Source organism: Sus scrofa, chromosome 13, assembly GCF_000003025.6.
Source record: "Sus scrofa isolate TJ Tabasco breed Duroc chromosome 13, Sscrofa11.1, whole genome shotgun sequence".
NCBI classification, from domain to species: Eukaryota; Metazoa; Chordata; class Mammalia; order Artiodactyla; family Suidae; genus Sus; species Sus scrofa.
This window is the reverse complement of record NC_010455.5, coordinates 29,425,316-29,447,795: the sequence shown is the minus strand read 5'-3', so window position 1 is coordinate 29,447,795 and position 22,480 is coordinate 29,425,316. Positions and strand designations below refer to the sequence as shown.

General features: G+C 47.1%; 1 protein-coding gene across 2 annotated transcripts in view; it reads left to right on the top strand.

Moving 5' to 3' along the window:
* Positions 2,045–22,480, top strand: part of LTF (lactotransferrin) — a 31,866-nt gene continuing 11,430 nt past the window's right edge. Inside the window, exons 1-11 of one of the 2 annotated variants that reach the window (XM_021068563.1) lie at positions 2,045–2,262; positions 4,838–4,995; positions 8,723–8,825; positions 9,165–9,347; positions 9,677–9,824; positions 10,647–10,702; positions 16,137–16,315; positions 16,775–16,949; positions 17,715–17,869; positions 19,318–19,408; positions 21,624–21,671. In XM_021068563.1, coding sequence (XP_020924222.1) covers positions 2,220–2,262; positions 4,838–4,995; positions 8,723–8,825; positions 9,165–9,347; positions 9,677–9,824; positions 10,647–10,702; positions 16,137–16,315; positions 16,775–16,949; positions 17,715–17,869; positions 19,318–19,408; positions 21,624–21,671 — 1,339 coding nt within the window. In that variant the 5' untranslated portion in view covers positions 2,045–2,219. 2 annotated transcript variants of the gene reach the window in all.

Here is a 22,480-nt window from a genome sequence, read left to right as displayed (position 1 = left end):
GAACCCTCTCTCTATAGAAACTCTAACTTTCCTTCAGGTACCCAGGTCAAATCTTCTTCAAAGTCTTCTGGGACCCTCATGATGGGAACCAGTCAGTCAGTCCTCTACTCCCATCTCACTCTGTGTATGCTGTCTTGTCTCTTCCCAGGTAGCCTAGGCCCATTTCCCTCCCCTATTGTGCCATGAGCTCCTGTGGACAAGAATGGACCCCTCTTCTCTGATTTCTCATGGTGCCCCCCTGTTTTGGCATGAATGAATGAATGAATGAATGAGGAATAAATCAGTTAAATTTCGTTTGTCTTCTGTTCAGACCTACCCCCTTTATCAGCTTCCCCTGCAGATGGCTTTGGGGGGCTGCTCTTCAAGTGTTCAGCTGAGCACACCCCTGGCCTGAGGCTTGGCCATTCTCTGCAAACACAGCATGAAAATGGTCTGCCCTCTTGTCTACCTCAGTCCTGCCTCCAGGGCAGCCCTTAAGCTCAGCTTCTGGGTTATGGCCGCAGGTTCTCTGTGTTCCTGCCAAGTTGCTGTAACAGACATGAGAGGGTCTAGGGGCCTCTGACCAACCAACCCACCCTTTTTTTAAATTTGCACTTGGAGATACAGACATGGGCTGTGGCCTTTCTTCATTTTATAATCATGGAAAAGCAAAGCCAAGTTGCTAATCAACCTACAAAGATGCCTCTGTGCTCCTGACAATTAGTCAATTTTGTATTACTTCATTATTTTTGAAATAGCTTATTGCAATTATTGATGAAAGCAACTTTTAATGTTGCAACACTATGTTTCCAAATAATGAAACCTTGGATCTGTCACTCCAAAACTCGGCTAGTGATTCTGGCACTGAAACTTGGACCCTACCCTTGTGCCCAACAATCAGTGTCTCTGATCAGACCCCACTCTTGTGCTTCAGGGGGCAGAGGCCCCGCAGCCTCCTTGAGGGCCTCCAAGACTTTGGCTGGCTGGGTTTCTTTATGGCCCAGTGCTGCCCACTGTGTGCCCACCTCAGCTTCGGTTTTCCCATCTACTCTAGTAAATGCTTTTTGTACCAAGCAGTCTAAGCAAAGATGAATCAAGACCAGCTTTTCAGGACAAGCAGATTTCAGAAAAACATATTGTCTAGAATAACCTCTAGAGGAAGAGTTTAGGTGACCTGTGATTTCCTGTTAATGGCTGACTTCACTTCGTATCTCCTGGAGCTAAGTTCACACCAATATACACAGGCTGGCTTATTCTTTCTGGAGCCCCCAGTATGTCCCACTCCATGTGACACCCTCATCCCCCCCGCCAGAGATGGACATTTAGTTTGCTTGCAATCAGTGTATAATACCCAGGGCTGCACTGGAGACCCCTGTATGTGAGCTGTTGTGCATCAAGAGAGTGTATTTAAAAGAGGTAGAAGCAGAATTCTAGCTTTAGAATTTAAAAACATCTTCCTGAAATAAGGACAAAATATGACACTTAGGGACCTCATCTGCCACAAAACAAAAAACAAAACAAGTAGTAGGATATTCTTTTCACTGGCAAATGAGGGGACAAGAGACAGCCTGGACACTGAGGCCTTTGGCTGTTTTCTGGGGGCTGTCTTGTGGTCTTAATAGAGCTGGGAGGGCCTCATAGGCAGCCTGGATCAGACTCTGGGCAGCTCTACCTCTGCCAGCTGTGCCAGACTGCTGTGGACCAGGCCAGTAAACGGGTCCTCTTTCCAAATCCAGGCTGACTGCTGCATGGAGATGGAAGTGCTTTCTTCTGCCCTAACTGGCTCTCAGGCACTATGGGTACCATCTGCAGAGGCAAGATGATCCACAAAGATTCACATTAGGACCCCTGCTCTGTGTCCCACCCTCTAGGAGGCAAGGAGACCTGAGGAAGATAAAACTCAGGGGCTGTCACTCTCCAAGGGCTGCAGACTAATGGGAGAGAAAGAACATTCCAACCACTGGGCAGCCCCTGGGCAGATGAGAGAAGTGGGTGTGGCTGAGTATCCTTCCCTTGCGGAAGCCCTGCCGGGCACCATTCACCTCCCTCTGCCCCTCCCCCCTGGGTTCTTCCCCTCAAGGAACTAGGAGACCTGGGGAGAGAAAAGGGGGAGGCAGGGGGTGCTTATTGGGCCACAGGGCGGGGCTAACCCCCGAGGTCACCACGCCCTGGATAAAGGGCTGCAGAGCCAGCACAGGTGGCAGAACCTTCGTTTCTCGAGTCGCCTCAGGACCTCAGACATGAAGCTCTTCATCCCCGCCCTGCTGTTCCTCGGGACACTTGGTGAGTGCAGGTACCTGGGGGGCCCAGATTCCCCGCTGCTATGTGCAGGTGGGGGGGAAACCTTGCCGTGTGGGCTTCCCGGTTCCTGTGCCCTCCAAATGAACGTCCCAGTACCTGCGCCCTCCTGGTCGGGCTCCCGGGTTCCCAAGCCCTGCCAGCTTGGCACTAGCGCCAGTGCAGGGGAGGCGCCCAGAGTGGTTGGTTCCAGCCCATTAGCCCAGGAGGAGCCAGAACAGAGCTTCGTGAAAGCTGGTGGTGCCTGTGCCAAGAGCTGGCAGAGCTTCCCAAACGGCCTTCTGGGACCCTGCCCTATTTTTGCTACCCATAATACTGTTATATGGATTTACATGGGGCCAGAGGTGGAGGGGCCATCGGACTCAGAGAGGGTGAGTGACTTGCCCAAAACACACAGGAGGCTGGAGTCAGATCCCAGTTCCTGCATGGACTGTGTAACTTGAGAAAGACAGGCTTTCCGAGCCTTAGGTTCATTTAAAACTCTCTTCCCACCCAGCTATACCACATGCCTCAAGGTATGCAAAGGTGTACACAAGCCTCCCACTGCAGAGGGGCAGGATGGCAGCACAGACCCTGTTGATGGGACTCTTCAGTCAGAGAGTGTGAGAGAAGGGACTGGCTTCTGGTGTTAAATGTGCCCAGTCTAAAAGGGACTAAATAGAAGGGACTGAACAAAATTGCTAGTTGAGTACCCAGGTATCTGAATAATTTTTGGGGTGCTCAGAGGACACTCATCTATGATGGACATTAATGATGTAAATATGAGGGCAAGGCTTCCTGCAATGGAGGGAAAGGTCCAGGGCAGCCGCAGCAGCAAGGGCTGTGGGGGCATCAGCACCTGGGCAGTATGTGGGGTGGGAGTTCAGAGGAAAAGCCTAGGTGTCACCCCTGTACTTCCGGCCTGCCCCTACTCCTAAACTTTCCCCCAGTCCCCATCCCCATTCTCCAGCAGCCCAGTGCAGCCTCCTCCTCTACCTTTTACCAGCTCCATCTCCACGGCAGCCTAAACAGGCAGGCCAGCCCGGTGGTAAGAGCAGGGGTGGGGGTGGGGTGTCTGATTGCCTAGGTTCAAATCCTAGTTCAAACTTATTAGTTGTGGAACCTCAGGCAGCTGCATAGCTAGTTTAAGCCATAACTTCCTCAGCTGGAAAATGGGGATATTGGCAAAAAGAGGGCCCAGGAGGGTTGAGGGAGGCAGAACATGTGAAGAGCTGAGTAAAGACCTGGCATGGAATGTGCTTGCTTGCAACCTTTGCTGTGCCCATGGCTCATTGTGTCTCCCTCTTAGAATGCCTCCTCTCACCCTGTCCCCACACCTAACTCCTGGCTGAGGCCATGGAGACATCACTCCTGGCTTGGTATTTGTTCTCTTCTAGAGCATTCATCATATGTAGCTTCCTCTTTTTGGGCTTTTTCCCTCTTCAGAGGAGAGGTGAGAGCCTGTACTGTCTGCTTACACGTTCCCCTGCATATCACTCAGCGCTGTGTATACAGAGGGCATCCAGGAAATGCTATTGGGTCACAGATGGGTGAATCTCAGAGGGTTAATTCTTACTTCAGGACAGTTACAGGAAAGCTTCTGAGGTTAGATTGCACCCCTAGAGATTTCCTTGGGATGATAGCTGGTGGAGCAGGGGTATGGCAGCCAGGTGCCCCCAAGCCTCTGCTGACTCAGCCTGGGAGCCACAGATCTTCTCCCCACCCTCACAGCATGCCTCAATACCTTGGTTGGTCTGACTCTGCCACCTGTGAATAGAAGGTGGTCGAGGACCGAGAGTTCCACCCCAAAGCACATCTGAAAGGGGAGGCAGCTTTTGCAGCCAAGAGGTTTGTTTGTTTGTTTGTTTGTTTTGGTAACAGCTTTACTGAGGTATATTTTACATATCATAAAATCCACCTATTTCAAGTGTACAATTCAGTGATTTTTTAGTAACTTTACTAAGTGGTGCAATCACTGAAAGTCAGTTTTAGAACATTTCTGTCTCCCCATAAGCATCCTTTCTCTCATACAATGTGATCCATTTGTATAGCACCTACAGCAGCTACTGATAAGAGTTTGGGTATATTTTCCTTCTCTGTTCCCTTGGCATTTTCTGAGGAGATGCTTGTAGACAGCAATCTAAAGGGACCTGGATTCCAGGCTGGACACTGCCACTGCTAAGCATCACTCCACGTCTTTGAGAGTCAGTTGCCACACCAGAGACTGGAGCAATAAACCCTTCCCTGTCTACCATGCAGGCAGCAAGGGGACAAAGCGGGTGGGCGAACTCCCTAAACTGATGCAAGGGCGCATCACCATTTTTTCAGGAGTAGGAAGAATGAGGGTCATAGGAGGAAAAAGAATCCAGAGGCTCTGATTATCTCCTCTAATTTGCTGAGAATCACAGCCCTCTGGCCAGCGTGGAGTTCTCATTAGGCCAGCGAGACACCTCCACTTGAGTAGAATGGCCTGACCTAGCTACAGAGGGGGCTGGGAGGGAAGGACACCTCTCTCCGAGGATGAGGCCATCTCTTCCATCGGCCGTGGGGGAGCCCTCATTCCCAGTCCTCTTTCTTCCAGGACTGTGTCTGGCTGCCCCTAAGAAAGGGGTTCGATGGTGTGTCATATCCACAGCAGAGTATTCAAAATGCCGCCAGTGGCAATCAAAGATAAGAAGAACTAATCCCATCTTCTGCATAAGGAGGGCTTCTCCCACTGACTGTATCCGGGCCATCGCGGTAAGTCTGTGCCATAGGTTGGGTGGGACCAGACTGAAAAGAAGGGAAAGGATCCAGGTACAATAGAAAATGTGCTCTCCCTGCTCACTCTGCTGTTCTTGCTGGACACCTGTCAGCTGGGAGCTGTCGTCTCTCACGGGACACGACGCTATTTTGAAAGCAGAGTGAGTTCCCATTGTGGCACAGTGGAAACAAATCTGACTAGTATTCATGAGGATGTGGGTTCAATCCCTGACTTCGCTCAGTTGGTCAGGGATCCCGTGTTGCCGTGAGCTGTGGTGTAGGTTGGTAGCTAATTCGACCCCTAGCCTGGGAACCTCCATTTACCGTGGGTGTGGCCCTAGAAAGCAAAAAATAAATAAATAAAAATAAATTAAAAAAAAAGAAACAGAAATTAAAGTGGAGAATCATGGGTAGGAAAGCTTGGATTGCCACAGAAATTGTGAATAACAACTGTGCAAAAATGACACAGAAGTAGTCATATTAGGTGAGTATGTGACCTGGGCAAAACCCAAGATTACTCTGATAAGGAAAGCCTCCACAGCAGAGCATTACCGCTGAACTCAAAGAGAAATAAGCTCAGCCCATCATAGTCAGCACATCATGTTTTTGGGTGGGTGGGACCTGCCAAGGCACAGGTCTTTGGAAAGACATTTGTCTAAGACATTTGAAGAGAGAGAGAGAAAAGGGAATCATGACTCATGGATGATTTCAGGTTCCTGTTTTTGTTTTTTCAGGTACAAGACCTACTGAAATAATTTTTCCTCACTTTACAAATGTTGTGTGTCTGCCATGTGCTTTGGTTGTGTGTACTTGATTCTAGCACAGAGTGGGTAATTTATGTAAAAGTTTCCATTAATATCTTGGGTTCCTAGAACAGTACCTGGGGGAAAAATCTATTTTGAACAATATTTTAGGCCATTATTTTACAACTATGGCCTGTGGACAGACAGTACCAGCATTTCCTGGTTTAAAATGCAGATTCTGGAATTTCCATTGTGGCTCAGCAGTTAAGGAACCTGACTAGGATCCATGAGGATGGGGGTTTGATCCTTGGCCTCGTTCAGTGGGTTAAGGATCCGGCATTGCCGTGAACTGTTTGTAGGTCGCTGACTTGGCTTGGATCTGGCATTGCTGTGGCTGTGGCGTAGTCTGGCAGCTATAGCTCCAATTTGACCCCTAGCCTGGGACTTCTATATGCCTTGGGTACAGCTCTAAAAAGCAAAAAATAAATGAATACATATGCAGACTCCTAAACCCTATTCTGACATGTTCAATATCCATGAAGTTCTCAAAATCTGCCTTTTTAATAAGAGCCCCATTTGAAATCAGTATGCCACACACAAAAAATAAAATTGAGGTAGATTAAATGGTTAAAAATAGAAAGTGTATTATTGAAAACCTAAGGAGACAGGTTCATTAGCAGAACTGTAGAGGGAAGAGAAATCTCTTAGCTCTTAAGCAATGAATTAAAACATGGAGTCAATGGACAGATTTTAAAATATAAAAAATTTAATTCATAGCCATTAAAAATACTTAAAAAGTTTAGCAAGCACTAGAATGAATATGCTCCAGCTCTAAGTGACTGCTATTTACACTCTAAAGAACCAGTTCAAATTGTCAAGAAACGTAGGATCATGTAAGAAAAACAGTATGAGCAGAGAGAGCTCATAATTAATAGAAATATCTGCCAAAATGTTCCCCTTAATAATTAAGAGAAATACAAATCTAAGAAATTTGTTAGCACTTGCATTTTCTAAATAATAACACTTAATAAAATGAAAGCCTGGCTCACTGGTGATTCTGTAGTGAAACCGATCCTCTCTGTGTGTGGCCCTCTAAATTGGTATAGCAATGACAGCCAGGGCTTTGGAGATAAAAATCCAAATTGTCGGAGTGTCCCATCATGGCTCAGAGAAAACACATCTGACTAGCATCCATGAGGACACAGGTTTGATCCCTGGCTTCACTCAGTGGGTTAAGGATCTGGCATTGCTATGAGCTGTGGTGTAGGTTGCTGGGGCAGCTCCGATCTGACATTGCTGTGGCTCTGGCGTAGGCAGCAGCTACAGCTCCAATTAGACCCCTAGCCTGTGAACCTCCATATGCCGTGGGTGCAGACCTAAAAAACAAAACAAAACCTCATTGTCTGGATGATGTCACCCTCAGATGTCTATCTGAAGGCAACAGTTCATCAGAAGGAAGAAAACCCTATGAGGACAAAGTTGTCTACAAAAGTATAATTTTATTATTATTTTTTTTGTCTTTTTGCCTTTTCTAGGACTGCTCCCTTGACATATGCAGGTTCCCAGGCTAAGGGTCTAATCGGAGCCAGAGCCACAGCAACGAGAGATCTGAGCCGCATCTGCAACCTACACCACAACTCATGGAATGCCAGATCCTTAACCCGCTGAGCAAGGCCAGGGATCGAACCTGCAACCTCATGATTCCTAGTCAGATTTGTTAACCACTATGCCACAATGGGAACTCCACAAAAGTATAATTTTAAGAGAAAAAATGTTAGAAAAAATCAAAGTGCTGAACATTGGGGAGAATTTTTAATTTTTAATTTCATAAGTTACGAAACAGCCACATTATAATAAAATATCATGAAGTCAGTAAAATCAGCGAAGACTCTATAGAAGTAAGAAAATGTAGATGACTAAAGCAATCCACAGAACATTATCTGTACCGGATTGCAAATATGAGAAAGAGGTAAGCATATGAGAAGTAATAGGCCAAAGAGGATGAACATGGTTTATTATGATAATTTTAAGATATATTACTAGTTAAATTGTCTATTCAGTAAATGAGAACTTGAATAAATATGGGGCAAAAACAGAGGAGAAAACATCTAGAATACCTTTTCATAGAAATGACCGTGAAGCGTGTGATCCAAGGAGCGATCTAAGAAACGTGACAAAGAAGTCACTTGACGGCTTCAGGAACTAAAGCAGGTGCACAGGGGCTCATTACCTAGAGAGAAGGGCCCTGGGCTCCTGCCACTGTTGCCAGAATATCAGCTGCCTCCGTACCCCAATGCCAGATAGAAATGTGGAGACAGTGTTGGAGGAAACAGAAAAAGGGAAAGAGAGAACACAGGACACAGCCAGGCAAAGAGGGGACACAGCAGGCTAGTGCCTCACGGACTGTGCCCCCACCTTGAAGGGGGTAGTGAGGAGTCTTATAGGGTGTGATTGGCTCGTGGACGTTTTCCTGGCTGGGGCGTGGTGAGGTAAGTGGGAGTCAGCATCATCAACCTTCTGGTTCCAACCCTTCTGGGGTCTACATGCTTGTGGGCAGCATACAGTTGACTTCTTCCACCTGGTGGGGGCTTTAGCACCTGCAAAACAGCTTCAAGGACTTGGCTCAGAATATATAGTCCTGGAGGAAGAACTGAAGGTCCTTGACTTTGTTGAATGGCTAAATTATTATTTTGTCTTGCTGGACTGTAGTTTCTCACTTCTCTGATTTAATTGATTCTTGACTTAAGTTTTTCTATAGATAAAAAGGCAGGTAGAGGACGTTGAATGGGGGTCCACGCTGGGAAGGCCTCACAGAGTCCTGCTCTGTTAAAACACTACCTCTCATAGCACCCACATGGCTGTGATTACAAGCTAATCCTTTGGAAGATCCTTCCAGCCATGGAGCCTTCTGATGTCCTGAAATTCACTTGTCTGGCTTAGGGCAGGCTTTCTCCTGACACTGGTCTGGGTTCTGCTTTCAGGCAAAAAGGGCAGATGCTGTGACCCTTGATGGTGGTTTGGTGTTTGAAGCAGACCAGTACAAACTGCGGCCGGTAGCAGCGGAGATCTACGGGACAGAAGAGAGTGAGTTCTCCCTGGAGACCCAGAAGCTGGGGTGGGTACCTGGGCCTGGGCCCTGGGCTCCATGGAGTTGCAGTGGATGAGGCACAGAGGAGGGGTCTCGGACAGCCTCACACTTGCAGAGAACAGAGCCCCTGGGCTCATCAGGCCTGATGCTGACCCACTCGGGGTGGAGGCGTTGAGTTCTTTGGGGGAAACAGCGGACTCTGGGCAACTGTGCAGCAGGTGAAATGCAGCACACAGTCCCCTTCCCACTTGGGGCTCAGTTGGCGGGGAGATTGGGGCTGTTTCTCTCCCTCCCATCCAGGCAAAGAGCTCTTTATTCTCTCCATCCTTTTGCAGATCCCCAAACCTACTATTATGCTGTGGCTGTAGTGAAGAAAGGTTTCAACTTTCAGCTGAACCAGCTACAAGGTCGAAAGTCCTGCCACACAGGCCTTGGCAGGTCTGCCGGGTGGAATATCCCTATAGGGTTACTTCGCCGGTTCTTGGACTGGGCAGGGCCACCTGAGCCCCTCCAGAAAGGTAAGATGGTTGGGGGTGATCTCAGGCTGGGGTTTCTACTCCAGTGACACATTCCCAAGCCCCTTTGGGATGGCCCAGGGGAACATGTGAGTTGAATCCAAGGCAGGAGTGAGGTTTACAATGTGAAACCTGCAGGGGCAGAGTCTACAGATGCAGTCTACCCAGGGAGGGGGTGGCTGAGTCTGCTCTCATCCAAGGTGCTTCTCTCTGAGCTTTGCACTGGCTGTCAGGCAGCAGCAGACTCTCTGCCTGTGGGAGGGCACATGGCAGGGGCCACTGGCTGGGACCTGGCTGGCTCACTCTCTGGTTCACCTCTCTCTGTTCAACAGCTGTGGCCAAATTCTTCTCTCAGAGCTGTGTGCCCTGCGCAGATGGAAATGCGTATCCCAACCTGTGTCAGCTGTGCATAGGGAAAGGGAAAGATAAATGTGCTTGTTCCTCCCAGGAACCGTATTTTGGCTATTCCGGTGCCTTCAAGTAAGTGAGACTGTCTGCTCCTTAGTGGCCCACATGTGGGCCTCAGGCTAGGAGGCCCTTTCTCTACTGCTGTGCAACCAAGAAGGCGCTGACCTTGCCCAGAGCATGTTTCCCTCCAGCCCCCCAGGCCCCACATGTGCCCCCTCCCCTCCACACCAGCCCCATGAGCACTCACCTCTGTCTCCCCAGAGATCTCTGCATCTGGCTCTGTCCCTGTGTTGTCCTGGGTTCTTCCTGCTGACTCTGGCCCCCTCCCTAACCTCGGAGGGACTAAAGGAGTCTTCTCAAGAGAAGACCTGTCCCAGGCTCCTGGTCTGGCAGGATAGCCTGTCCTGTCCTGGAGCCGAGAGATCATGAGTTCCGTCTGATTGGCCCCTAAACCCCCTTTGCACCCCGTGCTGAGGTTGAGTCTGCTCCCCTCCTCCCATCTGCTTCCCCCATGCTCCGCTGGCCAGGATGCATTTGCCACTTAGTCCTGGGAGAAAAAACCCACAGGGCCAAGGATACTACTTTTACCCTCTGGTGTAGAGGCTTCAAAACTCTTTCACATAGAAAGACAAAGTTTTACCCTCTCAGGCTTTGACGGGGAAAGTGGGCTACTCTAGCTAGCAGCTGAACCCTTCTTCCTCAGAATCTACTTGCAGGTGACCCCTGCCACCTTCCCAGGGCGGGGGGGGGGGGGAGCAAAGGCTTAGTGACCTGCCTCCGAGATCAGGTGCCCATAGAAGATAAGCCCCAGGGCCCTGTCCCACAGGGAGGTCTGAGGAAGAAGTCCAGGAGGACCGCTCTGTGCTGACCATCTGATGCTTTCTCATCCCACAGCTGTCTGCACAAAGGGATTGGAGATGTGGCTTTTGTCAAGGAGAGTACAGTGTTTGGTAAGAGGAGGGGACAGAGCCATGGGTACTACCTCCTTTCATTTCATCACCCTTCCAAATATTGTCCTGATTTGACTCATTTCCTGGCACAGGATTATCTGTAGGGCACAGCTGTTATTTTATGCTATTTCATATTTTATTTTTTTAAATGTAATTTAATTAATGTATTTATTTATTTTGCTTTTTAGGGCCATGCCTGTGGCATATGGAGGTTCCCAGGCTAGGGGTCGAATTGGAGCTGTAGCTGCCCGCCTATGCCACAGCCACAGCAATGCGGGGATCCAAGCTGTGTCTGTGATCTACACCATGGCAATGCCAGATCCTTAACCCACTGAGCAAGGCTAGGGATTGAACCCGCAACCTCATGGTCACTAGTCAAATTTGTTTCCGCTGTGCCACAATGAGAACTCCGCTATTTCGTGTTTTAAACGATCAGTTTTCTTTGAATCTCCCCTACCTACTATCTTTCTCTTCCTCCTTAGAGACACTCATGCCAGGGTGCTTGACATGTGTCTGCCAAGATATGTGTGGTCTTGCAAAATGTATAGTGCTGGTTTGTGTTTCTGGGTCCTAAGCTCACAGAAGCTTTATCGGTAGTTATTGATCATGACATAGCCAAGGTTTTCCACTCAGCATTTTGGTTTAGAGATTTATCCACATTGTTGTACATATCTGGTGCAGGGGTTCTGACAGATGAGAAATGGTCTGTGGAAAGCACGTGTCACATTTTATTATCTGTCATCCTATGACGTACTGGGTCATCCTGTCATTCCCTCGACCACAACAGCTCCAGGACTCATGTCCTCATGTGTGTCCTCTTATTCTTGCAGAAGATCTCTGAGAGACCACACACTGAAGTGCAATTGCTGGGTGTGCATAAGAGGAACTCCAGGGACACACCTGACATATTCCCAGCAAGACCACTAGACCACTAGAGAGAGGGCAACATATTCCATCTGGGACCATCAGGGACAGGCCCTCACACCCACCCGGGACCAGCAGGAACAGGCCTTCATACTCACCCAGGACCACCAAGGACAGACCCTCACACCCACCCGGGACCACCAGGGACAGACCCCCACACCCACCTGGGACAACCAGGTCACTCTTAGGAATTACACGCCTACCAGCACTTGACAAGGGTTTTCATTTCCCCACAATTTTGATTCTGGGCATTTTTGACTTTCATATTTTTTGTCTGAATTATGGTTGTAAAGCAATAGATATGCCATTATTGGTTTATTTTGCATTTCTCTGAAATCTAGTGAGTTTGGTCGTCTCAGTATATTTGCTAATAATTTGAACTTCCTTTTCTTCTATAATCTTTGAGTATTTTTCTATTGATTTTCATACCTATTTCTGCATGATTTTGATTCAAGGCTAGGCCTTCCTTCTTTCTAGATATCCAGCCATTGTTTATTCTAGACTCAGTCAAAAAAAAAAATCTGTTAGTAGTACCTTTGTTGAACAAAAGTCCTTGATATTGGGAGTTCCTGTCATGGCACAGCGGAAACGAATCCTACTAGGAACCATGAGGTTGCGGGTTTCATCCCTGACCTCATTCAGTGCGTTAAGGATCCAGAGTTGCCATCAGCTGTGGAATAGGCCAGCAGCTGTAGCTCTGATTCGACCCCTACCCTGGGAACTTCCACATGCCATGAGAGCAGCCCTAAAAAAGCAAAAAAAAAAAAAAAAAAAAAAAAAAAAAACAAAAAACCTTGATATTGATAAAGTCAAATTGGTCAGTTTTGCCCTGTTGGTTTGTGTTTTGGGGTCTTTTAAAGACACTCTCTTCACTTCCATATCATAAAGATTTTCTGTAAGATTTATAGGCTTTCCTCCATCCATTTGTTTGTATGCATTCTTCCTAGGAAATTAGGTATAGATTCAGCTTCAGCATTTCACCCTTTTATAGTGAGACTGTTTTCCTTTCAGCAAGGACTATAGGAGTTCCTGTCTTGGTGCAGTGGAAACAAATCCAACTAGGAACCATGAGATTGCAGGTTTGATCCCTGGCCTTGCTCAGTGGGTTAAGGACCTGGTGTTGCCATGAGTTGTAGTGTAGGTCACATACACAGCTCGGATCTGGTGTACTGTGGCTGTGCTGTAGGCCGGCAGCTGTAGCTCCAATTAGACCCCCCTAGCCTGGGAACCTTCATATGCCTCAGGTGCAGCCCTAAAAAAAAAAAGAGGCAAAATTCCACCCTTTCTCTACTGATGTGTGGAGACACTTACACCTCGAGCTTGTTTATGGTCATGGATCAGCCTCTGAGCTATTTTGTATCATTGGTCTATTTGTATTTTTCTGCTTTTATCATTTTGGCTGGTAGCGGTTCTTAATAGCTTGTGGAGAGAGAGAGTGAGCCTTCCCCGAACACTTCACTATTTTCAAAAATTTTAAACTAAAATTTTAGAATTATTTTGTTGAATTTCTAAAAGCATCATCCTTCAATTTTAAGTAGCATTGTATAGAATTTAAATTGGTCCATGAAAAATTGATATATTTATGTCCTGATCATGATAAATCTTCCCTTTTAATCACTTTTCTTTTTTCTTTTTTTTTTTGTCCTTTTAGGGCCACACCCACGGAATATGGAGGTTCCCAGGCTAGGGGTCTAATCAGAGTTGCAGCTGCCGGCCTACGCCAAAGCCACAGCAATGCCAGATCCAAGCTGCATCTGTGACTTATACCACAGCTCACGGCAACGCGGGATCCTTAACCCACTGAGTGAGGCCGGGGATCAAACCCACAACCTCATGGTTCCCAGTCGGATTCCTTTCACTGAGCCACAATGGGAACTCCAATCACACATTTTTTAAAAAATTTTTAATTGTAGTTGATTTACAATGTTCTGTAGATTTCTGCTATACAGTAAAGTGACACAGTTATACATACATATATATATATATATACTTTTTCTCACATTATTTTCCATCATGTTCCATCACAGTTCCCTGTGCTATACAGCAGAATCTCATGCTTATCCTCTCCAAATGCTATAGTTTGGATCTACTAACCCCAAACTCTGAGTCCTTCCCACTCCCTCCCCTTCCCTCCTGGCATCCACAAGGCTATTCTCCATGTCCATGAGTCTGTATCTTTCTGTAGGTAGGTTCATTTGTGCCATATATTAGATTTCAGATTTAAATGATATCATATGGTATTTGTCCGTCTCTTTCTGACTTACTTCACTTTGTGTGAGAATCTCTAGTTCCATCCATGTTGTGGCAAATGGCATTATTTTGTTTTCTTTTTTATGTCAGAGTAATATTCCATTGTGTATATGTACCATATCTTCTAAATCCATTTATATGTCAATGGATATTTAGGGTGTTTCCATGTTTTGGCTATTGTGAATAGCGGCCACACTTCTTCTCATGCCTTTTAATAGAACTTAACATTTTTTTCTCTTGGTCTAATGCATTGTTTAGTGAGGCTAATTACCAGGTATTTACGGTTTTAGTTGCTATTATAGTATCTTCTATTCTGTATTAGTTTCTGTTTGGTTATTGCTAGTGAGGATAACACTTGATTTTTGTAGTATTGCCTGCTAGACTCTCTTGTCAGTTTTACTGGTACTTTCTTGGTTTTGTTGGCTTTCTGTGTAGCTGATTACATCGTTAAATAACTAGATTACATCATTAAATAGAAACACTGGAAGGAAAAAGACAAACTTTTTCCTTTCGGTGTTTCTATCTCTTATTTCTTTTGTAATTGTGAAATCCAGATAACCTGGTATTATGTTGGCAATGTGAAAGCTGACACACTTGATTTATTCTTGATTTTGAAGTGAATGTTTAAGTTTTCTTCTTTTAGTATGATTTTGCTGTAGATATTTAGAGAGGTGGCATTTATCAAGTTTGTATACCTTTGCCAAGTTCTCTATATTACTAGTTTTCTGAAACTTAAAAAAAACACAAGTAGATGTGAACATATAACTGCTTTTTCAGCCCCTGTTAAGATGAACATCATCTCATGGTTTTCCTCCTTCAATCCATTCATGTGGTGAATTACTTTAGCTTCTTTAATGTTCATCCATTCTTTTGTGAATGGAATAAAATGATAAACCTTCATCTTGCTCTGTGAGTTTTTAAATACTCTGCTATATTGAGTTAACTAAGTATTTCTGATTTGGGCATTTATCTATTCATTTCCCCTGGGCGACTTTTTTTTTTTAATAGTTATTTCCCCAGTACAATTTTTTTTCTACTGTACAGCATGGTGACCCAGTTACACATACATGTATACATTCTATTTTTGCACATTATCATGTTCCATCATAAGTCACCAGACATAGTTCCCAGTGCTACACAGCAGAATCTCATTGCTAGTCCATTGTAAAGGCAATACTTTGTATCTATTAACCCCAAGCTCCCCCACCACTCCCCTCCCTCCCTCTCCCCCTTGGCAACCACAAGTCTATTCTCCAAGTCCATGATTTTCTTTTCTGTGGAAAGGTTCATTTGTGCCTTATATTAGATTCCAGGTATAAGTGATATCATATGGTATTTATCTTTCTCTTTCTGACTTACTTTGATTTTTGCATTTATGTTATAAGTAAAACAAGCCTGTAATTATTCCCTCCTGTACTTCTTTCTCTGATTTTGAGGTCAAGGTTGTGCTAATCTCATAAAACAACTTGGGTTGGTTTCTGTAACTTTATGTATTTTGAAGCAATTTATATGTGATATAGACAAGGAGTTCCAATTTGGGATGCACTTACTCATAAAAAGTATTTTCCCTTCTTTTGATATACCCAAGTGTTGAGAAGTGGCTCAACTGTATGTCTGCATTTAACATTTTTATCACTTATATTCCTTCTGGAAATGTGAGTAAAGCAGCAGCCCTGGCTGGCACCCTGGGCTTATCCCTACCATGTGGCCTTTTTCTAGGGGGGCTGCCATGGAAACAGATGGGTCTGGTTCAACCCAGGGGCCATATGACCCAATCCGAGAAACACTGGGCTGGCCCCTAAGGCTTTCTGGGCACTGTCTTTACCTTTCTGAATGTCCTGGAGCAATCCACAGCCTTTCTTTCTTTCTGTCTGTCTGTCTAGGGGCTACAACAGCGGCATACGGAGGTTCCCAGGCTAGGGGTCGAATCCGAGCTACAGCTGCCAGCCTAAGCCACAGCCATAGCAATGCCAGATCCGAGCTGTGTCTGCAACCCTCACCACAGCTCATAGCCATGCCGACGGATCCCTAACCCACTAAGTGAGGCCAGGGATCAAACCTGCGTCCTCATGGATACCAGTCAGATTCATTTCCGCTGAGCCATGAAGGGAACTCCCACAGCCTTTCTGACCCTCAATATTGTCAACTCTGTAAGATGTCTCCTCCAGTTCAAATTCTATGGGGTGAGGGAAACTAAAGCTTATGCTTACTGCCTGGGGTCGACTCACCAGGGCTCCCCTCCACCTCTCTCTTTCTCTAGAGAACCTGCCACAGAAGGCTGACCGGGACAAATACGAGCTACTCTGCCCAGACAATACTCGAAAGCCAGTGGAAGCATTCAGGGAGTGCCACCTTGCCCGGGTCCCTTCTCATGCTGTTGTGGCCCGAAGTGTGAATGGCAAGGAGAACTCCATCTGGGAGCTTCTCTACCAGTCACAGGTATTTCCCCCCGCCCCCACACGGTACCCCCACCTGCTTGCATTTGTTGGTGGGGAGGTTTCCTTCCTTCCTTCCCTAACTTCCTGCCACTCGAAAAGTCTCCTGGAGCCTCAGGAGTTTACAGGGTCAGTGGCCTGCCAGCCTAGGCTGTACTCTGACCAGCAGGAACCACGAAGCCCCCTCTAGTATTACTGACAGGCAGTGTCTCAGAGGCTGGAGCGGAAGTGGGGGAAGGACGATGCCATATTCTCAGGACTCTAGGTGCTTGGACCCCAGGAACTTTGTGAAGACTAAGCCATAACCGGGCTATTTCACAGGGATGGCCCAAGTCCCACTATGGGAAGTTGACCACGGCTCCTGTTCTCAGAACCATTGCTATGTTCCAGATACTCTTTTGCAACATCGTGTTTTTGTTTCCTATTTACCACTGACATCATAATTCTGTTTTTCCTTAATTAGAAAAAGTTTGGAAAAAGCAATCCACAGGAGTTCCAGCTCTTTGGCTCTCCTGGTCAGCAGAAGGACCTCCTGTTTAGAGATGCTACCATCGGGTTTTTGAAGATCCCCTCAAAGATAGATTCTAAGCTGTACCTGGGCCTCCCGTACCTTACTGCCATCCAGGGCCTGAGGGAAAGTGAGTGAGGACCAGGGCGAGCTGGTGTGGGTGGTAAGCCATGGGTGAGGCTTTAGGGAGCACCTTAGCACCACCCCCGGATCATACTGCCACATGAACCTGGGTACCTCGGTCTCCCCAGTCCTGAGAGAAAAGTCAATTTGCCTTCTATGGAGTGAGAAGTATGAACAAGATCCAAGAGAGCCAGGGCCCCTCCTGGGATGAATCCAGAGGCCTGGTGGGACAAGCCCAGTGCCTAGGCCCCGAACTTGGCTGGGGGCACGACAGTGGACCAGCTCAGCCACAGCCTATCCTCCCCTGGAGGCTTTGGGTGGAATTGGGGTGAACTGGGAGGCTGTTAGTGGTGGTGACTGCTGGCCTTGGGGGCCCTCATGGCAGGGTGCAAGCTACCCTAATGCCACTTCTTGGGGCTGCCACTGTCTGTGTCCTAGAGATTTTATCCCATAGGAATGAGATATTAGACGAGTCATTATTTAAGGCTTGAAGGGTGGATTAGAAGCGGGGTGGGGGAGGGGATGGGGGTGGGGGAGAAGCCGCCAAAGGTATAGAAATGAGACACAGCTGGAACTATGCCTGAAGCGGGGGTTGGGAAGCTGTGAGGTGGGGGCAGATGAGGGGAGGAAGGGGCAAGTGCCCGATTCTACTCTCCCTTGGAGGAAATAGGTCCCCTTCAGGGAGGGGAGGGGCGGGGCGGGAAGAGCTCCAGGGAGGTCTGCAGGCCTGGCTGGGCTTAGGGGCTCTGTTGACAGCCCTGTCTCTGGGCAGCGGCAGCGGAGGTGGAGGCGCGGCAGGCGAAGGTCGTGTGGTGCGCCGTGGGTCCAGAGGAGCTGCGCAAGTGCCGGCAGTGGAGCAGCCAGAGCAGCCAGAACCTGAACTGCAGCCTGGCCTCCACCACCGAGGACTGCATCGTCCAGGTGCTGGTAGGTGGCCGGCGGACCTTCGGGAGTTGGTGGAGGTGGGGCAGCGCTCCTAGGAGACTGAGGAGCTCTTCCAAGTGAGACCTAAGCTTGGGGGCGCTCAGGCCCCAGGGGCGCGGTTGGCTCGCACTTGCGCAGTGTGGGAATGGACGCCCCCCTGTCAACAAACTACTGTGGGCTTTTCACCCTTCGGATTTTAAACAACTCACGAGGAACACAGGTAGTTTGGAAAATATAGAAAGGTGTGATGTAAAAACAAAACCAAAACAAAACCTCACACAGAGATGCTACAGTTAGAGTTTTGCTGATTTCCCACTCCAGGATTTCTCAGTTCGTCTATGCTGACGGGTATAAACAGTACTGGATGATGCCAGCTATGACGTTTGAGCCCTTTTCATTTCCTCATGTGATGTATTCTTTGGAAACACTTTAAAAATGATTTTGGGATATCTTTTACGTGGATGGGCTCGGTTTAGCTTTGACCCTATTCCTCTCTGTCTCCCTGTTTCACTAATATCAGTAACCCTGTGTGTGCAGCCTTAAAGAGAAATTTTCATCCACATCTCCAACTTTATTTTTGGCCTCTCCCTCAGCATGCAGAAGTCCCCCCCCCCCATAGGGATGGAACCTAATCCACAGAAGTGACAATGCTGAATCCTTAACTGCTAGGCCACCAGGGAACTCCTCCAACTCTTCTTTTTCTTGTCAGGGCTGCACCTGCAGCATATGGAAATTCCTGGGCTAGGGGTCGAATGGGAGCTGCAGCTGCCAGCCTACACCACAGCCACAGCAATGCCAAATCTGAGCCACATCTTCGACCTGCTCAGCATCTTGTGGCAATGCGGGATCTTTAACCCACTGAATGAGGCCAGGCATCAAACCCACATCCTCATGGATATTTGTCAGGTTCTTAACCTGCTGAGCCACTATGAGAATTCCACTCCTCCAACTATTTTTAATACAGTTGTTAAAAAAAAATCTTTCTGAGCCTAACAGGGAATTTTATAATCTCGATGAATCCATATTCCAGTGCTGGCATGTGGGCTCACTCAATCTGATGGAGAGCCATCTTAATTGTTTCTGCTCACGTGTTGAATAACTTCTGTTTAGCATTTTGAGTGTGGTGCTATTCCGTGGAGACTAGACATTAGACAAGGCCAGCTACTCCCATCCGGCTTCTCAGTGAGGGAGGCTGGTCCAGGAGGGTGTGCCAAGAGTGCTCCAAGTTCAAATGGGGAATTCAGGGGACCAGGCAACCTGTGCCCAGTCTTTCCAATGGAAGTAACAGCATGAAAGACATGCAGGGCTGGTAGAGACTTAATAGCACACATGATATTTCCTTGAGGTGCTCAGTTTAAGCAACCCTTGCTGCTTCACTGGGGCACCTAACAGAAAGCTATTCTCTCAGAGCCATAAAGAAAGGCAGCCAGTGCTATACTTTGTCTTTGCAGAAAGGAGAAGCTGATGCTATGAGCTTGGATGGAGGATTTATCTACACTGCGGGCAAGTGTGGTTTGGTGCCTGTCCTGGCAGAGAACCAAAGTAAGTGGAGAAGCGTCCTCTCTGGGTCATTCTGTCTGGGCTTTGGGGGTGGGGAGGAGTAACCCTACTCGATGGATCTAGGGGAGACATTGAAATGGACAGAGTCAAGCAGGAGAATCAGAGGAAAGAACAGATGAAAGGGATTGTGTTACCCAGACAGCCTACTGTGGCGAGAACTGACAAAACCCGGATTGGTTTCCTCTTAATTTTGAAAAAGATTTTAGGGGAGTTCCCATCGTGGCTCAGTGGTTAACGAATCCAACTAGGAACCATGAGGTTGTGGGTTCAATCCCTGGCCTCGCTCAGCGGGTTAAGGATCCCGAGTTGCCATGAGCTGTGGTGTAGGCTGCAGAGGCAGCTCGGATCCCACGTTGCTGTGGCTCTGGTGTAGGCCACAGGCTACAGCTCCGATTCGACCCCTAGCCTGGGAACCTCCATATGCCTCAGGTGTGGCCCTAGAAAAGACAAAAAAAGGTTTTAGTAAAGTATACTGTACAGACAGAAAAGTGCACGTAAATGTACCTCTCAAGGACATTTCCAAAACTGTTTCATCCGCATGCACTGGTGCCCAGATCAAGATGGCAGGTTCCACAAATCTAGTGTCCTCCTGTCACCAGCTCCCTCCCTCCCGCAAGGCTCATGACTCCTGAGCTCAAATGGCATAGATCAGTTCTGCCTGTTTTTGAACTTATGTAAAAGGAGTTGCACAGCATGTGCTCCTTAAAATGTCCTTTGCTCAGCGTTACATCTCATTGTTGTGTAGTATTCTGTTGTGTGACTCTGCCGCGGTTATTTATTTTTTCTACCGTGGATGAGCATTTGGGTAATTTCCAGTTGGAGGCCGTTGTAAAAAGAGCCGCTGTGAACAGCTGTGTCCAGATCGTTTGGTGAGCATGTATATGCATCTCCGTTCCATGGAACTGCTGGGGATGGTCTCTTTGGACTTGATTCTGCTTTGTCGAGAGTCTTTTATGATTTCTCTGCAGGAGAAAGAGAAATACCTTCTGATTTCACTCATATGCAGAGTATTAAAAACAGAAAGAATAAACAAACCAAATCAAACCAAAACAAACACACAGATTCAGAGACTTAGAGTAGTGGATACCAGATGGGGGGGGAGGGGGGTCAGGGGAGAGCGAAATGGGTAAAGGGGGTCAGCTGTATATGACGAATGGAAACTAAACTTTGGGTGGTGAGCCTACTGTAGGTATATAGAAGTCAAAATATAATATTATACACATGAAACGTACCTCATGTTATAAACCAATGTTGCCTCAATTGAAAAAACACTTTTCCAATAAAACAACACTTACAGATTCACATTATCCATCACATGAAATGGGAGTAATGGGACTTTCTCCAAAGGGGAAGCCACTTGCTGAGTCTGAATGTATGGTTGGTGAGTGCTGAAGCTACATTAAAAAAATGCCCCTTTATCCTTGGCCTCTCCAAAGGGAACTAGAGGAGTCCAGGCAGATGGGACAATGTGCCCCTTACCTCCAACGGGCAAGGATTAGATAGGCGTCCTTTGGTTGCAAGGGACATAAACGCATTGTCAAGTGGCGTAAACACAAAAGATAGTTGATGGGTTTATGTGGTGATTGAAATGTCCAGAGGTTAGGTTCAGCCATTCTTCCCCTGGGTACATCCACAGACACACCTGAAGATGTCAGTGACACAACACTGAAAGCAGTGAACTTGGGAGCCCTAACTCAGCTCAGTGAGTTACAGACCGAATGGTGATGTCAACTTAAAAACATAGTATCGGGGAGTTCCCGTCGTGGCGCAGTGGTTAACGAATCCGACTAGGAACCATGAGGTTGAGGGTTCGGTCCCTGCTCTTGCTCAGTGGGTTAATGATCCGGCGTTGCCGTGGGCTGTGGTGTAGGTTGCAGACGCGGCTCGGATCCCACGTTGCTGTGGCTCTGGTGTAGGCCGGTGGCTACAGCTCCGATTCGACCCCTAGCCTGGGAACCTCCATATGCCGCGGGAGCGGCCCAAAGAAATAGCAAAAAGACAAAAAAAAAAAAAAAAAACACATAGTATTGGGCTGAAAACAAAAAAATGGTGACATCTGTTATTCACTGCCATTTATTTATATTAAAAACACATATGCACAAAACCATGCCAATGTATGTTCTTTGATATGTATGTACTTTTTAAAAGTATGTAAACATTAAAAATATGTTTCATGATCTTTTGTTTATTTTTTTAGAATCTCGCCAAAGCAGTAGCTCAGACTGTGTGCATAGACCAACACAAGGTGAGTTGGAATCAGTTACTTTCAGGGTCAAGGGTTAAGTTCTTGTTACTGGAGGCGAAGGTGTGGGAACTTAAAAACCCTCACAGAGATGAAGCCATAGACGCTGTAAGTTTTTTTGCAGATGCAAATCATTCAGAGATGAGTAACGATAACTAATGTCCATGTGGACCTTCACACATGGCAGAGAAATTTCAGAGTTCCTCATTGTGTCCTGACCATGGGGTAGGAGGAGTATTACACCCCCATCTTGTATGGATGAGGAAACAGTGCCCTGGATCTTACTCTTAGCCCTAGATAATACTGTGACAGATGCTGGCCTGGAATCAGGGTCCCTTGTGCTAAATCTTGTGCTCTGTCTACCACCCCACTTGCCCAACAGCAGAGTCTGCCAGGTGCTTGCTATCAGGAGGAGGTTTGCATGCCGATGACCTTCTCTCAGTCCAAGGTCTTGGGAACACGCCCCCTTCATCCACACAGCCTTCATGGCTCTGACCTAATGCATTTGTAGTTGCGTATTGCATGTTGCCTTTGGTGATTTGTGGAGTCATGCTTGTTGTTCAGTGTTTGACTTGAGTAGCCCACGATGAAAATGTAAATGCATTGCTGGCTTATAACTCAAAGACAGTATATGGCTGGTCAAGGACAGTCCCCCATGATCACTTAAAGGATCAGCTTACTAGGAGTTCCCATTGTGGCTCAGCAGAAACAAATCTGACGAGTATCCATGAGGATGCGGGTTTGATCCCTGGCCTTGTTCCATGGGTTAAGGATCCGGTAGCATTTCTGTGAGCTGTGGTGTAGGTCGAAGA